Genomic DNA, 18171 nt, shown 5'->3' on the forward strand with positions numbered 1-18171 from the left:
TTTTCTTTGCAGCCCTTCTTAAATAGAGGCACAATAGAGATTATGAAGATGAAAGAACAGCTAAATCGTTCGTAGTGTGCTTTCTTGGAGGGAACTTGCAAATAATGGTGGCATTTGAATGCACCTGCTGCCTTTCTGCTTGTTGTGGCTGCAGGTTTTGGGAGGTCTGCAATAAGAGTCTTGAAAAGTTGCTTTGAGATAACACAGTTACAGTTACCACATAACAATCAGCTTTCCCATGAAATTTTTCACACCGAGAGAGAAAATATTATCCTACGTAATAAAATTTCCAGTCTTGCATCTACTGTACAGTTTGGAAATCGTGAGAAAGTTTATGGGAGAAGTTAGTCTCTTAAACATATTTACAAATTTGCATATAAATAACTACCTAATAATTACATACGACTTCAACTATGCCTATCACAATTATATTAATTTTATATTTCTGGACGCTTGAGCATGACTTGGTATTTGTTAAACGAAACCCAATATCAGAGGTCATAATCTTCCTCACTGGGTTAAAAAAAACAAGCTAATTTTAGAAATGTTAAATGGTTCCAAGTATCCATTTGATAGAAGCATTGCTTGTATGTAACAGTTTGATTAGATTTATGCAAGAGTACTCTTTTCTGACCAGAATGAAAATGTTCTTACGGAGCAGCTGAAGCAAATCCAGGAACACCTTTGTGATCACGTCCTCCAACTAGAGCTTTGCATTCAAGACAATGGGCTGTTTCCACAGGTTGACCACACTAGAATTAGAAACCAGAAATGCAACACCACACTTTGCATTTAAAGCATTGAAAATATTTGACGGTTTATAAAGAAATAAGAATAAATAGAGCATATTAATTTACCTCTCCTACAAGGCAAGGATGTCCATTTGGGCATTCTGGCAAGAAAAACAAATATATTTGTCAATGATTACATTGAACATTTTTCAAATGGATAAATGCACTCAAAAAGGCTATTTTTTTTTACTTACGATACCATACAAGATTCTGTAAAGCAGCCCATCCTCTAGCTTCAATGGTTATATCTTCAGGCATTGTGGGTAGGAACGTATTCTAAATGTATATTTGACAAAAGGGTAAGTTCATTTTGCTGTAATGTTTTTCTCATACATGAAGAAATATTTTCATTTATACTCTTGATATTCAAGAGTTTATTTTCAGCAGTTTTTACAATTGAAAGAACAATTTGCATTTTTGTCAAATGTAAATGTCTGAAGTCCAGATATTGCAAGTTATTTTCACTTTTAACATGGCAAGCAGGAGAAAAAGACTGAAAATGTTCACTTGTTGAAATGTTTAAGATATAAGCAAATAACATACCACCATAAGAGCAGGTTGGAAAGATAGATCCTGCAGTGGAGTCAGGATGCTATTTTTCTCACTGAACAAGATGACAGCTGCTGCATGAATGATTATCTCGATAATTGTCCTCTCCTGGCTATTTAACCCTGGATTAATCTCAAGTCCAGGAATGTCATTCTTGAGTAATCTGATGGCAAACTTCTTACACATGGGAGAGTGAAAAAGATTTTCTTCCTCAATGTACTTCGCAATAACATCACATTGCTGAAAAAACATAAGCAATGAAATTCACTTGGGAAGCCGAACTATGGAACAGAATAAAATGTTAAAGAATCAAAATCCTAAAGAATGAAGATTGCAGTGACATTTTTATATATCCAGGAATCTAGAGTTCCTGATTGAACTGAAGTATGCTTACTATTGTAATTTCAGTACTTTACGATTCAGCATCTGCAGCTTCTTGTGCCTCCAATGTAATTTTTAGCATTAAAATCAATGTTGATTAAAAAACATACTTAAAAGGAAAGAAGTAACCAGTTATGCAGTGTTATAAAATTCTAATTGACAAGAATATAAACTAAAACTATATTAGCTCCCCCCCTGCTAAAGCCACTCTTTTCCAAATATTATTCCATGAATAAAAAATCAGGTAACTTCTGCCAAGATATGGATAAGCTAGAACTGGGCGTATTTCAGAAGCTTTCCAAATAACCGTGGTAGTGTAATAACTCTAAAAACACACCGATTGTAAAAGAAAATGTTTAAATATTCACTTGTCCAGTATTTTAAAAAGACTAGTAGTCACTAGCATGTGGTCTTGAGAGAACAAAGGTGAGTGATCTTTTTGAACCACTAAACAATATGAAGATACTCCAACAGTTGAGTTTAGTTTATTTTCACGTGTACCGAGGTATGGCGAAAAGTTTTTGTTGCGTGCTAACCAGTCAGTGGAAAGCGAAGGCATGATTCAATGGTAAGAAGTTGTTGAATTTAGCTGCAGAGATGATGAAAGAATAAAAGATACATTTATAAACTGGTGTGCCGGTAGCAGAGTCTTGCAGATGATGGTGTTCCCAATGTGCTCCTGTCTATTCAGGTGGTATACATCGTGGCTTTGAGGATGTGCTGCTGAAGCCTTTCTAGATGGCTGCAGTGCATTTTGGAAATTTCATACTTTCCACTAAATCCACTGATAACATAGAAACATAGAAAATAGATGCAGGAGTAGGCCATTTTGCCCTTCGAGCCAGCACTGCCATTCAATATGATCATGGCTGATCATCCAAAATCAGTACCCCGTTCCTGCTTTCTCCCCATATCTCTTGATTCCATTAGCCCTAAGAGCTATATTTAACTCTCTCTTGAAAACATCCAGTGAATTGGCCTCCACTGCCTTCTGTGGCAGAGAATTCCACAGATTCACATCTCTCTGGGTGAAAAAGTTTTTTCTCATCTCAGTCCGAAATGGCCTAACCCTTATTCTTAAACTGTGACCCCTATTTTTGGACTCTCCAACATCGGGAACATTTTTCTTGCATCTAGCCTATCCAATCCCTTAAGAATTTTATATGTTTCTGTAAGATCCCCCTCTCATCCTTCTAAATTCCAGTGAAGATAAGCCTTGTCGATCCATTCTTTCATCACATGTCAGTTCTGCCATCCCGGGAATTAACCTGGTGAACCCACGCTGCACTCTCTCAATAGCAAGAATGTTCTTCCTCAAATTAGGAGATCAAATCTGCACACAATACTCCAGGTATGGTCTCACCAGGGCCCTGCACAACTACAGTAGGACATCCTTGCTCCTAAACTCAAATCCTCGCGCTATGAAGCCGAACAAGCCATTTGCTTTCTCCACTGCCTGCTGTACCTGCATGCTTACTTTCAGTGACCGATGTACTGGGATGCCCAGGTCTCATTGCACCTCCCCTTTTCCTAATCTGACACCATTCAGATTAATAATCTGCTTTCTTGTTCTTGAACATGAAACATTTCATTTTCAGATATAATTTACATCACTAGAGGGTGGGTCTATTGAGCAACATAGATAAGAATACTGCACAAATTCGTCAATCATATCAGAATTTGAAGCTTTAGAATCTGGAATACAGAATAAAAACTAGAAGCAGTCCTTCCAAACATGTCCCTGTTTTCACTGCAGCTTTTCAAATAAATTATATACTAGGGTTCTTTTTGCCAGGGTTCAGACTCTGCTAACTTTTGTGTGTTTAGAATACTGTCTTTACAGATGTGGGGTTAAATCCAGCATAAAACTGAGGGCTGAAAGATCGATAACAAACACATTTTGTAACGATTCTATTGGAGCCAGTTGTGCAGAGCTGAACAATCACAAAAAATATATACTCAGATAAAAAGACAGTGCACATTAAGGTTGCCAAGACCATCACTTCTCTACCTTCACATAACCCATATCCCTCCATTCCGTACATATCCATATGCCTATCCAACCCTTTTGTAGGCCACTAACGTAATTGCTTCATCCACCACATTTCAGGCACTCACCATCCTTTGTGTAAAACACTTGCCATCATCTTTAAACTTTGCCTCTCTCACCTTAAAGCTAAGCCTTCTAGTATTTTGCCCTCAAGTAACATTGCCAAAACTGCCAGACTTCAGCGTAAATTGAAAGGTGGCTTCTTCATCAGTTCAATGCTTTGAACTACTGTCATAAAGAGTGATGAAGTCACAGAACTATACAGCTCAAACGCCCAATAATACAGCCCAATTCATCTGTGCCGAACAATTTGCCGAATTGCACTTTGAAGATTAGGGGAATCCGCTCTGTATCCGGTCATGGTATACTGGACCTTGGACTGTTTGATAGTTATAATGAGTGGAGAAAATGCATGATATAAAGTTTTCCCAACCTATGATGATGCCGCTCTTTTCCAAATTCACTTTAATAATATATCACAGACCACTGCCGTTCGTGATATATATAAATGATTTGGACCTAAACATAGATGGGCTGGTTGGTAAATTTGCAGCTGACACCAAGATTGTTGGGGTTGCGGACTGTGATGAAGGCTGTGAGAAAGTCAAAGTTTACAGCAGGAGAAAAGGTAAACTGTAGAAATGGGCAGAGAAATGGCAGATGGGAGTTTAATCCGAGCAAATGTGGTGTGCTCTTTGGGAGGCCAAATGGAAGGGGAAAATATACAATTAATGGCAGGACCCTGAACAGCATTGATGTACAGAGGGATCTTCGGGTCCAAGTCAGTAACTCCCTGAATGTGGCAATACAAGTAGATAGAGTAGTAAAGCAGTATATGCTCTGCTTGCTTTCATACGTCAGGGCATTGACTATAACAGTCAGGAAGTCATGATGCAACTTTATAGATCTTTGGTTAGGCTGTATTTGGAGTACTGTGTGCAGGTCTGGTCGTCCCATTACAGGAAGGATATGGGGGCATTGGAAAGGGTGCAGAGGCAGTTTACCAGAATGATGCCTGGATTAGGTGGCCTGAAGAAGGGTCTCAACCCAAAATGTCACCCATTCCTTCTCTCCAGAGATACTGCCTGTCCTGCTGAGTTACTCCAGCATTTTATGTCTATCTTAGGTGATATTAGCTACAGAGAGGCTGGACAGACTTGGATTGTTTTCTCTGGAATGCTAGACGTGCGGGAAGACCTGATAGAAGTATATAAAATTATGAGAGGCATAGATAGGGCAGACAGTCAAAACCTTTTTCTCAGGATGGAAAAATCCAATACTAGATTAGATAGCTTTAAGGTGAGAGGGACAAAGTTTAAAGGACATGCTGGAGAGGCTTCGGGTCCACGGCTCACTCTGGCTGCAGCGCTGGCGGCACGGGGCCGAGGTGAGTGGCTCCCTCTCCTCTTCCCTGTCCCCCCTCGCCCGCTTACGGGGGACACTCCCTGCCCAGCAACGGGTCCACGGATCATCAGTTGGGGAAGCTTGCTGGGTCCACAGGATCTCCAGTTGGGGGAGGGTTGCTGGGCCCGCTAGATCGTCAGTTAGGGGTGGATTGCCAGAAGAGGCCCGCAGGAAAGATTTGGACCCAACAGGTCCACGCCAATCTAGTCAATTTTAAAAAGCAAATCCTTTTGGATATGCAGGGAATAGAGGGATATTGCTTATGTGCGGTAGAAACATTGTGGAAAGGGCCTGTTCTTATGCTACACTATTCTATGTTCTATAAAACATTCCCCTGGATTGTTTTATTCCCATGCTCTTTAAACATAAAAATTTACAAGCAGAAAAATCAGCAACATTGTGTTCAAGCTACTTAATATCCATTCCACTCATTATCCAGACTTACGTCTTTCTGTGGATGGTCACTTGGTTTGCTTGATGCGTACAGAATAGTGAATTCCCGGAATATTGCGAGGGTCATATGAACACCTTTCTCTTTGGAAGAGCATTTGCAAACCTAATGTAAAATAATTTTGGTTAAGATTACTTTAAAGCAGAACAACCAAACACACATACTCCAGAAATAACTATGAAAATTCTATTGTCCAGCCTATCCTTCCAAACATAGGAACATAACAAATAGGAGAAGGATATTCAGTCCCTTGACTCTTCTTCAATTCTTGGCTGTTTTAGGCTAATCTGGTCCTTGATCTCGAATCAAGCTTTCCTGTCTGATTCCCATTACTCTCAATTCCCTTGTAATCCAAAAATCTACCTCAGCATTGAATATATTAATTACTCTGATCCACGGGTCTTTGGGCCCGATCAATTTTAAAAGGCAAATCCTTAATCCTGACACTGTTCTCCCTCCTTCTAGATCCACCTTCCACCACCAAAAGATACATTGTCCAAATATCCACCCCTTCATGCCATTTCCGAATCTGATGCTTCAGTGTGGTAATCCCTCCACTTGTAATTTCCAGAGTCTATGGGCATATTTCTCATAATACATCTTTGTAACTAGGAATCCATCTAAAGAAACTTTGCTGCACACCTCTACGGCATGTATATGATTTCTTAACTGAGTCCAAAACTAAATACACTAGCTCATGTGTGCTCACACCATGCAGCAAGACTTCCTTACTCTTATACTCCACCCTCTTGCAACAAAAGCTAACATTTCTTTTTTTTAAAATTACTAAATGACAACTTCCCATAATTTACGAGGACACCCTGAGCTCTCTAATCACAAATCACTCTTAAATAATACCATATTTTGCCATATTACTAATATTGCGATCTCATTATATTATATTACATCTTTTTGTTCACATTTAACTATCAGCATCCCTTTCATTGGTTCTTCCTCACAGTTACTTTCCCATTCATGTTTGTATCATCTGCAAACTACCTAGGGAATATGCACACATATGAAATGATTCATTAAAGGTTAGTCTTCACCAGTGTTGAACTCCAAATTTGCATTAGGCTAGTTCACTTCAATTGAATGCAAATATATTCTGGCTTCATGGCTGACTTACTTTTAGGTATTTTGTCTCATACCTTTATAGCTTCTTCAATAGTTTTAGGCTCACTGAAAACAAAGGATTTGAATAATGCATCACGAAACGTTTGATAATTTTTGCCACATGCAACGTAACGATCAATTTGTCCAGAACACTTTCTCTGTAAACCAAAAAGAGATAAAGCAAGGTAATTTTTGGGAGATTTTACAATATTTCTTCATTATCCATTACTTTTTCTCCATTTTTATACCTCCCATTCAAAGGCCTTTGAATGTTACTGGAAATATTTCCATGAGAATTAAGGGTTGCCCAGAACCTCTTCAAAGAGGCAACATTATCTATATCACTCTGAGCCATTTATCATCTCTACATAATATGCCTTAGTGTTAGTAAGGGCAAAAGATTCAAAGAAGTCTTGAGGGACATGGGGGAAAGAATAAATTGAAGGGCTACACGGAAATAAGAATGGGAATGAGGCTGCTGTGTTGGGAGCTGGAATGGACTCAATGGCCTCAATTGTCTCATTCTATGTTATAATAAGAAATCATGCTGTTTTAAACTTCCCTCGCCTCCTAGTCCAAAGCATTTCAAATCGAACAATTGACACCAGATGTGCTGTTATTATAGACAATAGACAATAGGTGCAGGAGTAGGCCCTTCGAGCCAGCACCACCATTCAATGTGATCATGGCTAATCCTTCTCAATCAGTACCCCGTTCCTGCCTTCTCCTTATACCCCCTGACTCCGCTATCCTTAAGAGCTCTATCTAGTTCTCTCTTGAATCCATTCAGAGACGTGGCCTCCACTGCCTTCTGAGGCAGTGAATTCCACAGATTGACAACTCTCTGACTGAAAAAGGTTTTCCTCATCTCCGTTCTAAATGGCCTACCCCTTATTCTTAAACTGTGGCCCCTGGTTCTGGACTCCCCCAACATTGGGAACATGTTTCCTGCCTCTAACGTGTCCAACCCCTTAATAATCTTATATGTTATTAGATCTATTATGTTAAAGAAGTGTTTTTGTAGAATCTGTTGAAATGATTAATGTCTGGATGTTTTCTGAAAATCAATTTTCCTAGCTAAATTTCATATATACCTAAATAAAATGATGTATTTTCTGTATAGCAATAGCATCTTTTCTTATGCAAACCACTCCAGAATGCTGAGCTGATGCAAAATAATTAAACCACAAAGGAGCTCATGGAAGTGGTATGATGTATGGATGCACTTTACAAATATTAAGTTTCTATTGTAGCTTGTTTATGTTGAATGTACATCTGTGGGAATACCCCCTCATGGGCTAGATAAATATTTCTTTCTTGCAATGATCATCACAGGATATTTCATGAGTAGAATCCTAAAAGTGGAGTACAATGGGCTACAACGTACAAGCAAGAGCAACATTTTAAATTATAAAAATGTTTTTTAATTTTACTCAACCTTTCTGGCATTAGAAAGAAACAATTTCAACTGAAACAAAGATGACAAAAGCAACTAATCTTAACCAAACCAACCATGGGTCAATAATAAACAGTTTAATATTTGTACCTTTTGTAAAACTTCCTTGGGAAAGATCCATGAAAATTGGTCGTTCATTATGAGCTCCTGGACGAACTCTATTCCATTTTGACTACACAACTTTCGCACAAGATAAATCTTGAACCAATCATTTCCTCGTTTGAGAATCACACTCTTAAGGCAATCCAGGAAAGTTTCTTTTGCACGTGCATATTTTGAATCCTGAGCTGGAAATACAAATCAGTAAAAATTAAAGTTTAACATGGCCCATATACCCCCAAATTAAGAATACATTCATGCTTACCAATTACTTCTATTGTTAATTAAAGATGTTGATAGATAGAAATTGGCGTTGTTATGCATCAGATACACATGTCAGTTTTGATTGGTGCGTTGGCAGCTCAAATTACTGGGTGATAACATCTCTGATGACCTGTCCTGAGCTCAGCACATACATGTAATCACGAAGGCTGTGCCTCAACTTTCATAAAAGTATAAGGAGATTCAGCGTTTCACTGAATACTTTGACAAACTTCTACAGATGCACTATAGGAAGTTTCCTGATTGGTTTATTGATGGCCTGGTGTAGCAATTCAAATGCACATAACACACGAGGCTGTAGCGAGTTGTGGACTCAGCCCCGTCCATCACAGGCGCAACATCTACACGAGGCATTTCCTCGAGGATAGTATTTATCATAAAGATCACCACCTCCGGGCTTTACTGCTATGACTGAACAGAAGGCACAGAAGCCTGGAGTCCCCATCACTATGTTCAAGAGCAGTTATTTTCCTTTTCTTATCACTGTGTTGGAGAATTTACCTGTGATTTATGTTTAATTTATGCTTTTGTGTATTGTCTGTGTGGTAATGGTGTTGCAAGCAAGAGTTTCATTCTATCTGTAACCCCACAAAACTCATAACTCAATATTGACTATACCTCATAACATTACCACCAGGCTTCAAAAACTAATGATTGCAATGCATAAATCGGAGGAAAATACTCAGGTCCGGTAGTATCCGTACGAAGCAAATTTTCCATTTCCACAGAGGCGGACTGACCTGTTGTGAATTTCGCACACTTTCTCTTCTATATGAACAGATTGTTTATCATTGCAATCGTTACAGTTAGAACTGACCTTTTCCTGAATGAAATGAGTAACGGCTAGAATAAAATGAAGTGTCCTCTTTCTAGCCCCTACAACTATTATTGGGTATTGCTCAGTTAAATGATATCATATCAAAGACCAGAGCTGAAAATATTCCACATATTGTATATGTAAATCTGTAGAGAGGAAATGTTCTTGGGAATGTAGATCAGCAAATTTTAAATACTGCTTTGTTCACCAATCTAGTTGGATGCAAAATGATCATGCTCTTCTCAAACTAATTGAATAAAGATAGAATCCAGTATTACCAAGTGTGTCATCCGGTTCACAAAGTAGCTGGGAAGCAGTGTCAAAACAAAGGCGAATTCTGGCAATTATCTGTAGCCTTTCTATTATCATCTGTTTCTTCTTATGTTGAATGTACTTCAGAAGGAATTCTCCCTCTTGGGCGAGATAAGCAATTTTTTCTTGCACTGTACACCACTGAGATTTTTCGTAAATAGAATCCTAAATATGGAGTAAAATGGCTTATTAATTACATATATACATTACAGAAAGTGAATGTATCCTATATTCTTTCTGAGTAAGAACTGAAGAAAGAATGGATGAAAGAGTTACATAGATTTTCTTTGATGTACAAATGTTTGAATTTAACTGTTTAGGTTATGGCACAGAAATGACTTAATACCAAAATAATACCCCTGAAAGTGCAACATTCAGCACTCAGAGGTGTTACTAAAAGCAGCAATATTAGAATGGTACACATGAAAACAAGAAAAATAAAGAGCAGAAGTAGACCACCTGGTCCCACATGCCTGCACCGCCATTCAATGTGATCATGGATGACCTATCCCGGCCTCAATTCCTTTTCTGTGCCAGTTGCCCATAACCCTTCATTTCTCAATCTTACAAATGTTAATCTGTACCTTAAATATATATAATCATCTGGCCTCCACCATCATTTTGGTCAGAGAATTCCAATTTCTGGATATAGACTTTGAGTTTTATTTTCTGGTTTGGTATATAAGACGATTCTTTAAGGTGATAGCTGCCAAGGTTGCTTGATGTCATGATTCTTGATTGATGCTTTTGGATAATGTTATTGAAGTTATTCCTCACACAATACAACAATATTGCACAATATCTCTCAAGTTGCTCAGTGTTTATGACATTTGTAAGTGTACAAACCACAATCACAAATCTATGTCAGTTTCAGTAACAAAGGAACAAGTAATTGTAAAAATAGGAGCAGCACAAAATCAACTCACCAGATAGTTTTTAAAAGTTATTTTACTTGAATTTAATTATTTTACTGATTGTAAATTATTTTGTGTTTTTCATGAACAGTAACCGCTAATAATAAAAATCAAAGTTCAACTGCCAGTTTTTATTCAAGAATGTTCCGATGAGCAACCTGTGGAATATTGTGGGATAATGTGCAATCATTGATTATGTACTGTGCAAACAGGGAGCTATTGTGTGAGGAAAACATCCATAACATCAACCATGCATCATGACATCAAGAAAATATTGGCAGCTATCAATCATTTCATAGCAAACCAGAAAATGTCACCGTCTCTACTCCAGAAACTGTGTGAACTTATGCTGTATTATAATGTCATCAAATCAAGACGTCTAGCAATGATTCTGGATAAACATACCTCCAAACAATTCAGAAACAATGCAAATAGTTCAGTTTCACTTTCTTGAAATATTTTTGTGTTTTGAACTGCAGATAGATAATCCTGCAGGTAACTTTTAATGTCATCAAAACTGAAAGATAAACATTTTTTTAAATTAATTAAATATTGAAAACGGGAATTTATAGAGTCACAGTCCTAGAGCATGAATCAAGCCTTTTAGTCCAACTCGTCTCTGCCGATCGAGGGTCAATTTAAGCTTTTCCCATTTGCCTATGTTTGACCCATATCCCTGTAAACCTTTCCTCACCATGTACCTGTCCAAATGTCTTTTAAATGTTGTTATTACACTTGCCTCAACTACTTCCTCTAGCAGCTCATTCAATAGACATACCACCACTGTATGAAAAAGCTGCCCCTCAGGTTCCTATTAAATCTTTCCTTTCTCACCTTAAACCTATGCCTTCTAATTCTCGATTTCCCCAACCCTTGGAAAAAACTGTGTGCATTCACCCTATCTCTACCCCTCAAATTTTTATACTCTTATAAGATCACCCCTCAGTCTCCTAGGCTCCAAGGCGTAAAGACCTAGCTGGTCCAACTGCTCCCTATAACTCAGCCCCTTGAGACCTGGCAGCGCATCCTCAAAAATCTTCTCTGCACTCTTTCCAGTTTAATGGTATATTTCCTAGAGCACGGTGTCCAAAACTGAGCACAATATACCAAGTGCACAATATACCAAGTGCAGCCTCACCATTGTCTTGAACAGTTGCAACATAATATCCCAACGTCTATACTCAATCCACTCACTGACCAGAGTGCCAAAAATATTCTTCAACACCCTATCTACCTCTGGTGCCACTTTCAGGGAATTATGTACATGTACTTCTTGGTCCCTCTGTTCTACTCCCCATTGCCCTACCATTTACTGTGAAAATCCCAGTTTGACTTCAACAAAATAGAATATCTTGCATTTATCTAACTTAAGCTCAATTTGTTATTCCTCGGCCCACTTACCTAACTGATCAAGATCCCGCTATAATTCTTGATAATGTTCTTCATTGTCTACAACATCACCTATTTTAGTGACATCTGCAAACGTATTAACCATACTTTGTATATTCTCAACCAAATCATTGACATAGATGACAAATAACAACGGGCCCAGTACTGACAAGTGGTACATCATAAGTCACAGGCCTCAGTTCAAACACCTCTCACATCAATTTCTGTTTCCTACTATCCAGCCAATTGTGCATTCAATTAGCTAGCTCTCCCTGGATCCAATGTGATCTAATTTTCCAGCGTAGCCTACCACACGGAATCTTATCAAAGGCCTTGCTGAAGTGCATCTATTGCCCTGCCCTCATTGACATTCTTGGTTACATCTTCTAAAAACTCAATTCAAATTTGTGATACATGATCTGCCAAGGGCATAGCTCTGCTGACTAATCAACCACCATATTTCCAAATATATGTAGATCCTATTCCTCAGAATAATAAGTATTACAAAATCATTACAAAAATCATCAAGCAAAGTTTAAAATCATCATACCAATAATAAATATAAAATAAAGACACCATTACTGATCATCATGAGAATGACCACAAATCAAAGAATGTTGATGTTAAATAAAGAAATAATCTCATTCAAATCGCTGATGAATCCAAAAACAAATCACCTCCAACTCATTTTGGATCTTGTCTGGAACAATTTAAACTTTTAGGAAACCAATTTATCAGAAGAAGCAAACCTAAGAAATTCGTGAAATCTTTGAAAACAAATAAAACAAGACCACGAGACTGTAACAAAAAAAATGCCTCGGAACCAGATGTTTGACATTTTAATTCCTCCTCGATTGAAGTAGTAAATATCCTGACCAGTGAGGCTGCACCAAGAGAAATATGATTAAACAGAACGGATTTCCTCTCTCTGGTAATTTATACACAAAGCATAATCTTAACATTTGTTAATCTGATGCTGATTACTGAAAGGAAAAAAAAGGCCACTACTATATCATATCATATCATATATATACAGCACGGAAACAGGCCTTTTCGGCCCACTAAGTCCGCGCCGCCCAGCGATCCTTAACTGCAATTAAGAAACAACAAACACTATTTCTTAAATTAAAGCAATGCAATATTCGTGGTAAACAGCACTTGATTTTCTTTTGAAAACAAAACCGTGTCGTGAGATTTCCCCATCTATTTTACTTGGAGTTTACCAGGTACCAAAAATATACATGAAATTTAAAAACTGATTGCAACTTTTTTAAAACTAAATCACAATTCTCATGTTGACTTCATGCCATCATTTAATTCTTTAGTTGTAGTGAAATAATTGGAATGGAAGTTCAATATTCACATCTAATACTGCTCCTTTTTCATAACTTTTTCTAGTTTTACAACAAATCGGCAGTAATACTAATACCAATCAAAAGATTGTACCTGTATTTCAACAGCAGTTTAAGAACAATGGAACGGACAACAGGATTTTGATCAACCGCATCATCAAATGGTGACAGATGTCTCGTACCATACGAACAGTCTATGGGAAAACAAAAAGCAACTAATGTAGAAAGAGAAAATAACCAATGCAATGCTTGAGACATATATGTGAGACTAAGTACTAAGTATTGTTTTACAATACTGGTAGCATAATTGAACAACCAAAACAATTGATTCCCTGCTACTGAATGAGTTGAAAGCTGCTAAAGTAAATGCCAATGAAACAAACCTGCAATGAAAGGTTCCACAGTCAGTTTGAAAATGCCACTTATGGGGAGATCTTCCATTCCAAAAGAACCCATGACACAAAATAATATTAGATTATCTCCACAGAAACAAACACTCATATCATCAAGTTTACAAAACAGTTTCTTCCCAGCTGTTATCAGGCAACCGAATCATCCTACCACAACCAGAGAACAGTGCTGAACTACTATCTACCTCTTTGGTGACCTCAGACTATCCTTGTGTAGGAAAATAACTGCAGATGCTGGTACAAATCAAAGGTATCACAAAATGCTGGAGAAACTCAGCGGGTCAGGCAGCATCTTTGGAGAAGGAATGGGTGACATTTCGGGTCAAGACCCTTCTTCAGACAGATCAGTCTAAAGAAGGGTCTCGACCCGAAACGTCACCCAGTTCCTTCACTCCAGAGATGCTGCCTGACCCGCTGAGTTACTCCAGCATTTTGTGATACCTCGGACTATCCTTGATCGGACTTTGCTGGCTTTACCTTGCACTAAACGTTATTCCCTTATCATCCCCTCATCCCCAATCCTTTACACTGTAAATGGATTGACTGCGATCATGTATTGTCTTTGCTGACTAGTCCGCACGCAAAAAAAGCTTTTCAATGTACTTCGGTACACGTGACAATAAATTAAACTAAACTGAAACTATTAATCTTTCTTATTACTTTCATTGTTCATAGAGAGCACAGCTGATATTTTGTTTAGTTGAAATCAATGAATATAGAAAGTTTAGTAGCGAGGACTCAGTTTTAAAAAAGACCTTCCCAAGAGCTAACCAACTCACTCAACTTTGCCCAGTTAACCAACTTTTATCCTTTATTTCTACCTGAAGAGCACTTTCACTGAGTAACAGAATACTTTCCATTTCAATTGCATTCTGTAGCATCAGACACTACCAGATCAGCAAAGCACAGGTAGTTTTAACAGCTCCCCTTTAGTAATCTGCTCCATCTCCACCTCTGGTGCACATAATGCACATTCCCACTTTTCAACCCAATCACCATCCAGAAAATTAGGTAGATAGAACACAGAACATTTCTAGGACAGTATGGCACAGGAACAAGCCCTTTGGCCCACATTGTCCATGAAGATCATGATACCAAGCTACTCTACAGATGAATTCATGGGAGGTGGTCTTGGAGGGGAGGATTCTCCTCAAACTGCGGAGCATCTTGGACAATACAGCTCACCCCCTCCGTGACACACTGGTCAACCTGAGGTGCACCTTCAGCAACAGACTGGTTCCACCAAGATGCGGTACAGAACGCCACAGGAGATCCTTCCTCCCTGTGGCTACCAAACTGTACAGCTCTTCCCCCTTCTTTGTAGGGTAGACTAGCTCCCCCACCCAATCTTTGCACATCCCCAATCCTTTCCACTCGTCACTTTAATTTCATGTTTCATGTATCTTGTGTTTTATGACCGTTGGCAAATCAATTTCCCTCCAGGGATAAATATAGTTCTATCGTATTGTATGCCCATAGATGCCTAATAACTTCTTCCAGACTTCTTTTATCCCTTGAGTCACCAATGTGAATCCTGATGCTAATGCATGGAAGCATCTGGACAGGTATAATGCATCCAGGTCCAGCAATATTCAATGTCATTGCCATGATTTTTCATCATGCGTGTGTGGCCCACAGAAAGTATAGGCTAGGTGGAAAGAAAAACACTATCACTCCAACTACATCAGGTAGGTCATCTGATTACATACTCACCTCTTGTGATGGCTCTCTCTCAAACTACCCCACCTCTTCCCACTGGCTGAAATCCTTGCACTGCCATTGCATCCAACCAAATTATGAAATCTTAAACTTACTCTAATTCCTATCAAGTTCCTTTCGCTCTGGACTCTTGTCACCCAAAGTTACAAGGAGTGAGGAGACTAAACAGTGTGCAACAACCCCACTAACCAAAATAATAGGAAGTATTTAACTCTTCCAAAGTAATCTAACCTTTCTCTGAGACGCTGGAATCCGCCTTTTTTGGAAAAAGTAGCAGAGACAGTAGATCGTGAACCACTTCTTTTGTTGGTGGTGTGTTATCTTTGAAGCAGACCATGGAAACCAAAGCTATGAAAAATGCATCACACCTCTTGCGAAATAGGATTACTTTTGAAATAGCTTCTCTGTAATAGAAATAAAAAATTCATGGCAGTGTAAATATTCAGCTATTTGTCATACAGCACAGTTACTTAAAAAACCACAAAAAATGGTTACTTTCTTTCAGATTGCTTGTGAAATTGAGTGTACACTAAATGATTTTGAAGACATGCAGTGAGTACATCATGACTGCATTTAATAGACTCAGTTTTGCATTTTAGATCCTAATATATTAAATAAGGATTTCATCAAAATATTGGTTTTAACTAGAAATTATTGCGAACAATAAGTTTCACTATTGACAACTAATTCCCCTCTCTAAAGCAAACTAAAGGCAGTTGCAAGAAGATGGGGAAATTCAAATAAAGAACAATCATTTTTTAATTTTGATTAATATAATTTCAAGTAATTTATTTTTATGTTTAAAATGTTTCATATACACATAATACTCAATCTGGGAAATAAGCCTTTAAGACCTTACATCACAGTAAGGCCTAGGTCGTGATTTTCATTTGTGCCAAAGATTTAGAAATCAACAGTAATGTAGCTTCTATAGTGCCTTAAGTAGTAAAACAACCCTTGCTACAATTGTATTGTGATCTGATTCTGGCTTATCATTCCAAACCAGTAACTGCAAATCTTAGAACAAATGAATTATGAAGAATCCTCTCAGCCATAAATATCTTTTGTGTTAATAGCGAGATCAAGTTTGTTGCGCTCTATCATTATTTGAAACCAAATCATAATACATTATTTCTTCGGATGCCTCTGGTACATAATCATTAGCCACAGCAGTACAGCAAAATGGGCAGAATTCATTTCCTGATGCGAACCACAGCTTAATGCAGTTTAAGCAGTAAAGATGATTGCATGGAAGCAATACAGGATTGTTGAGTTCTCCATAGCAAACTGATCATTCGTGCAGACCGTATCTACAATACAATAAAAGATCAACAGTAAAATTAATAGTCTGAAGAAATCTGAAGGAGAGTCTCTGAAGGAGAGTTAGGAAGAGGGGATGTTCAACGAGATCTGGGTGTCCTAGTGCATCAGTCACTGAAAGGAAGCATGCAGGTACAGCAGGCAGTGAAGAAAGCCAATGGAATGTTGGCCTTCATAACAAGAGGAGTTGAGTATAGGAGCAAAGAGGTCCTTCTACAGTTGTACCGGGCCCTGGTGAGACCGCACCTGGAGTACTGTGTGCAGTTTTGGTCTCCAAATTTGAGGAAGGATATTCTTGCTATTGAGGGCGTGCAGCGTAGGTTCACTAGGTTAATTCCCGGAATGGCGGGACTGTCGTATGTTGAAAGGCTGGAGCAATTAGGCTTGTATACACTGGAATTTAGAAGGATGAGGGGGGATCTTATTGAAACATATAAGATAATTAGGGGATTGGACACATTAGAGACAGGACACATGTTCCCAATGTTGGGGGAGTCCAGAACAAGGGGCCACAGTTTAAGAATAAGGGGTAGGCCATTTAGAACGGAGATGAGGAAGAACTTTTTCAGTCAGAGAGTGGTGAAGGTGTGGAATTCTCTGCCTCAGAAGGCAGTGGAGGCCAGTTCGTTGGATGCTTTCAAGAGAGAGCTGGATAGAGCTCTTAAGGATAGCGGAGTGAGGGGGTATGGGGAGAAGGCAGGAACGGGGTACTGATTGAGAGTGATCAGCCATGATCGCATTGAATGGCGGTGCTGGCTCGAAGGGCTGAATGGCCTACTCCTGCACCTATTGTCTATTGACCCAAAACGTCACCCATTCCTTCTCTCCAGAGATGCTGCCTATCCCTGCTGAGTTACTCCAGCATTTTATGTCTACCTTCAACAGTAAAATTAAATTACATGCAGACCTTTTGAGAGCTGTTCAGATAATAAGAAATCCTGTATTTTTAGCTATGCCTTGTAATATGAACAATTTGCTTTCTATCATTGTTCTGTATGCAGCCTGAAATCAGAAAACTGCAAAAAAGATTAGCTTCAAATGCCAATTTGTGTCCTGGTTAGAGATGGAATGCTATATTTTAGGGAATACTCTAAAAATATAGGGACACAAGAGTCTGCAGATGTTGGAATCTAGAGCAGAAAATATGAGCTGCCAGAGGAACTCAGAATCCATGGAAGGAAATGGATGTTTCAGGTTGAAAACATGCCTTAGTCTTGAAGCATAATTTCCAACACGTTGATTGTCCATTTATCTCCATGGACATTTTTAGTTTCATTTAGTGATACAGCATGGAAACAGGGCCCTCGATCCACCAAGTCTACATCGACCAGTGATCCCCACAAATCTACAAACCTGTAC

The 18171-nt window shown here is 38.5% G+C and overlaps 1 protein-coding gene across 1 annotated transcript in view; it reads right to left on the reverse strand.

Annotated features, from left to right (window-relative positions):
• Positions 1 to 18171, reverse strand: part of LOC144594596 (E3 ubiquitin-protein ligase rnf213-alpha-like) — a 117918-nt gene that overhangs the window by 16933 nt on the left and 82814 nt on the right. The window contains 12 exon segments of the mRNA XM_078401341.1: positions 655 to 752; positions 858 to 892; positions 986 to 1067; positions 1335 to 1580; positions 5621 to 5731; positions 6778 to 6900; positions 8289 to 8485; positions 9675 to 9873; positions 11028 to 11139; positions 13458 to 13557; positions 15724 to 15896; positions 16620 to 16802. Coding sequence (XP_078257467.1) covers positions 655 to 752; positions 858 to 892; positions 986 to 1067; positions 1335 to 1580; positions 5621 to 5731; positions 6778 to 6900; positions 8289 to 8485; positions 9675 to 9873; positions 11028 to 11139; positions 13458 to 13557; positions 15724 to 15896; positions 16620 to 16802 — 1659 coding nt within the window.

Source organism: Rhinoraja longicauda, chromosome 6 (assembly GCF_053455715.1).
Source record: "Rhinoraja longicauda isolate Sanriku21f chromosome 6, sRhiLon1.1, whole genome shotgun sequence".
NCBI classification, from domain to species: Eukaryota; Metazoa; Chordata; class Chondrichthyes; order Rajiformes; family Arhynchobatidae; genus Rhinoraja; species Rhinoraja longicauda.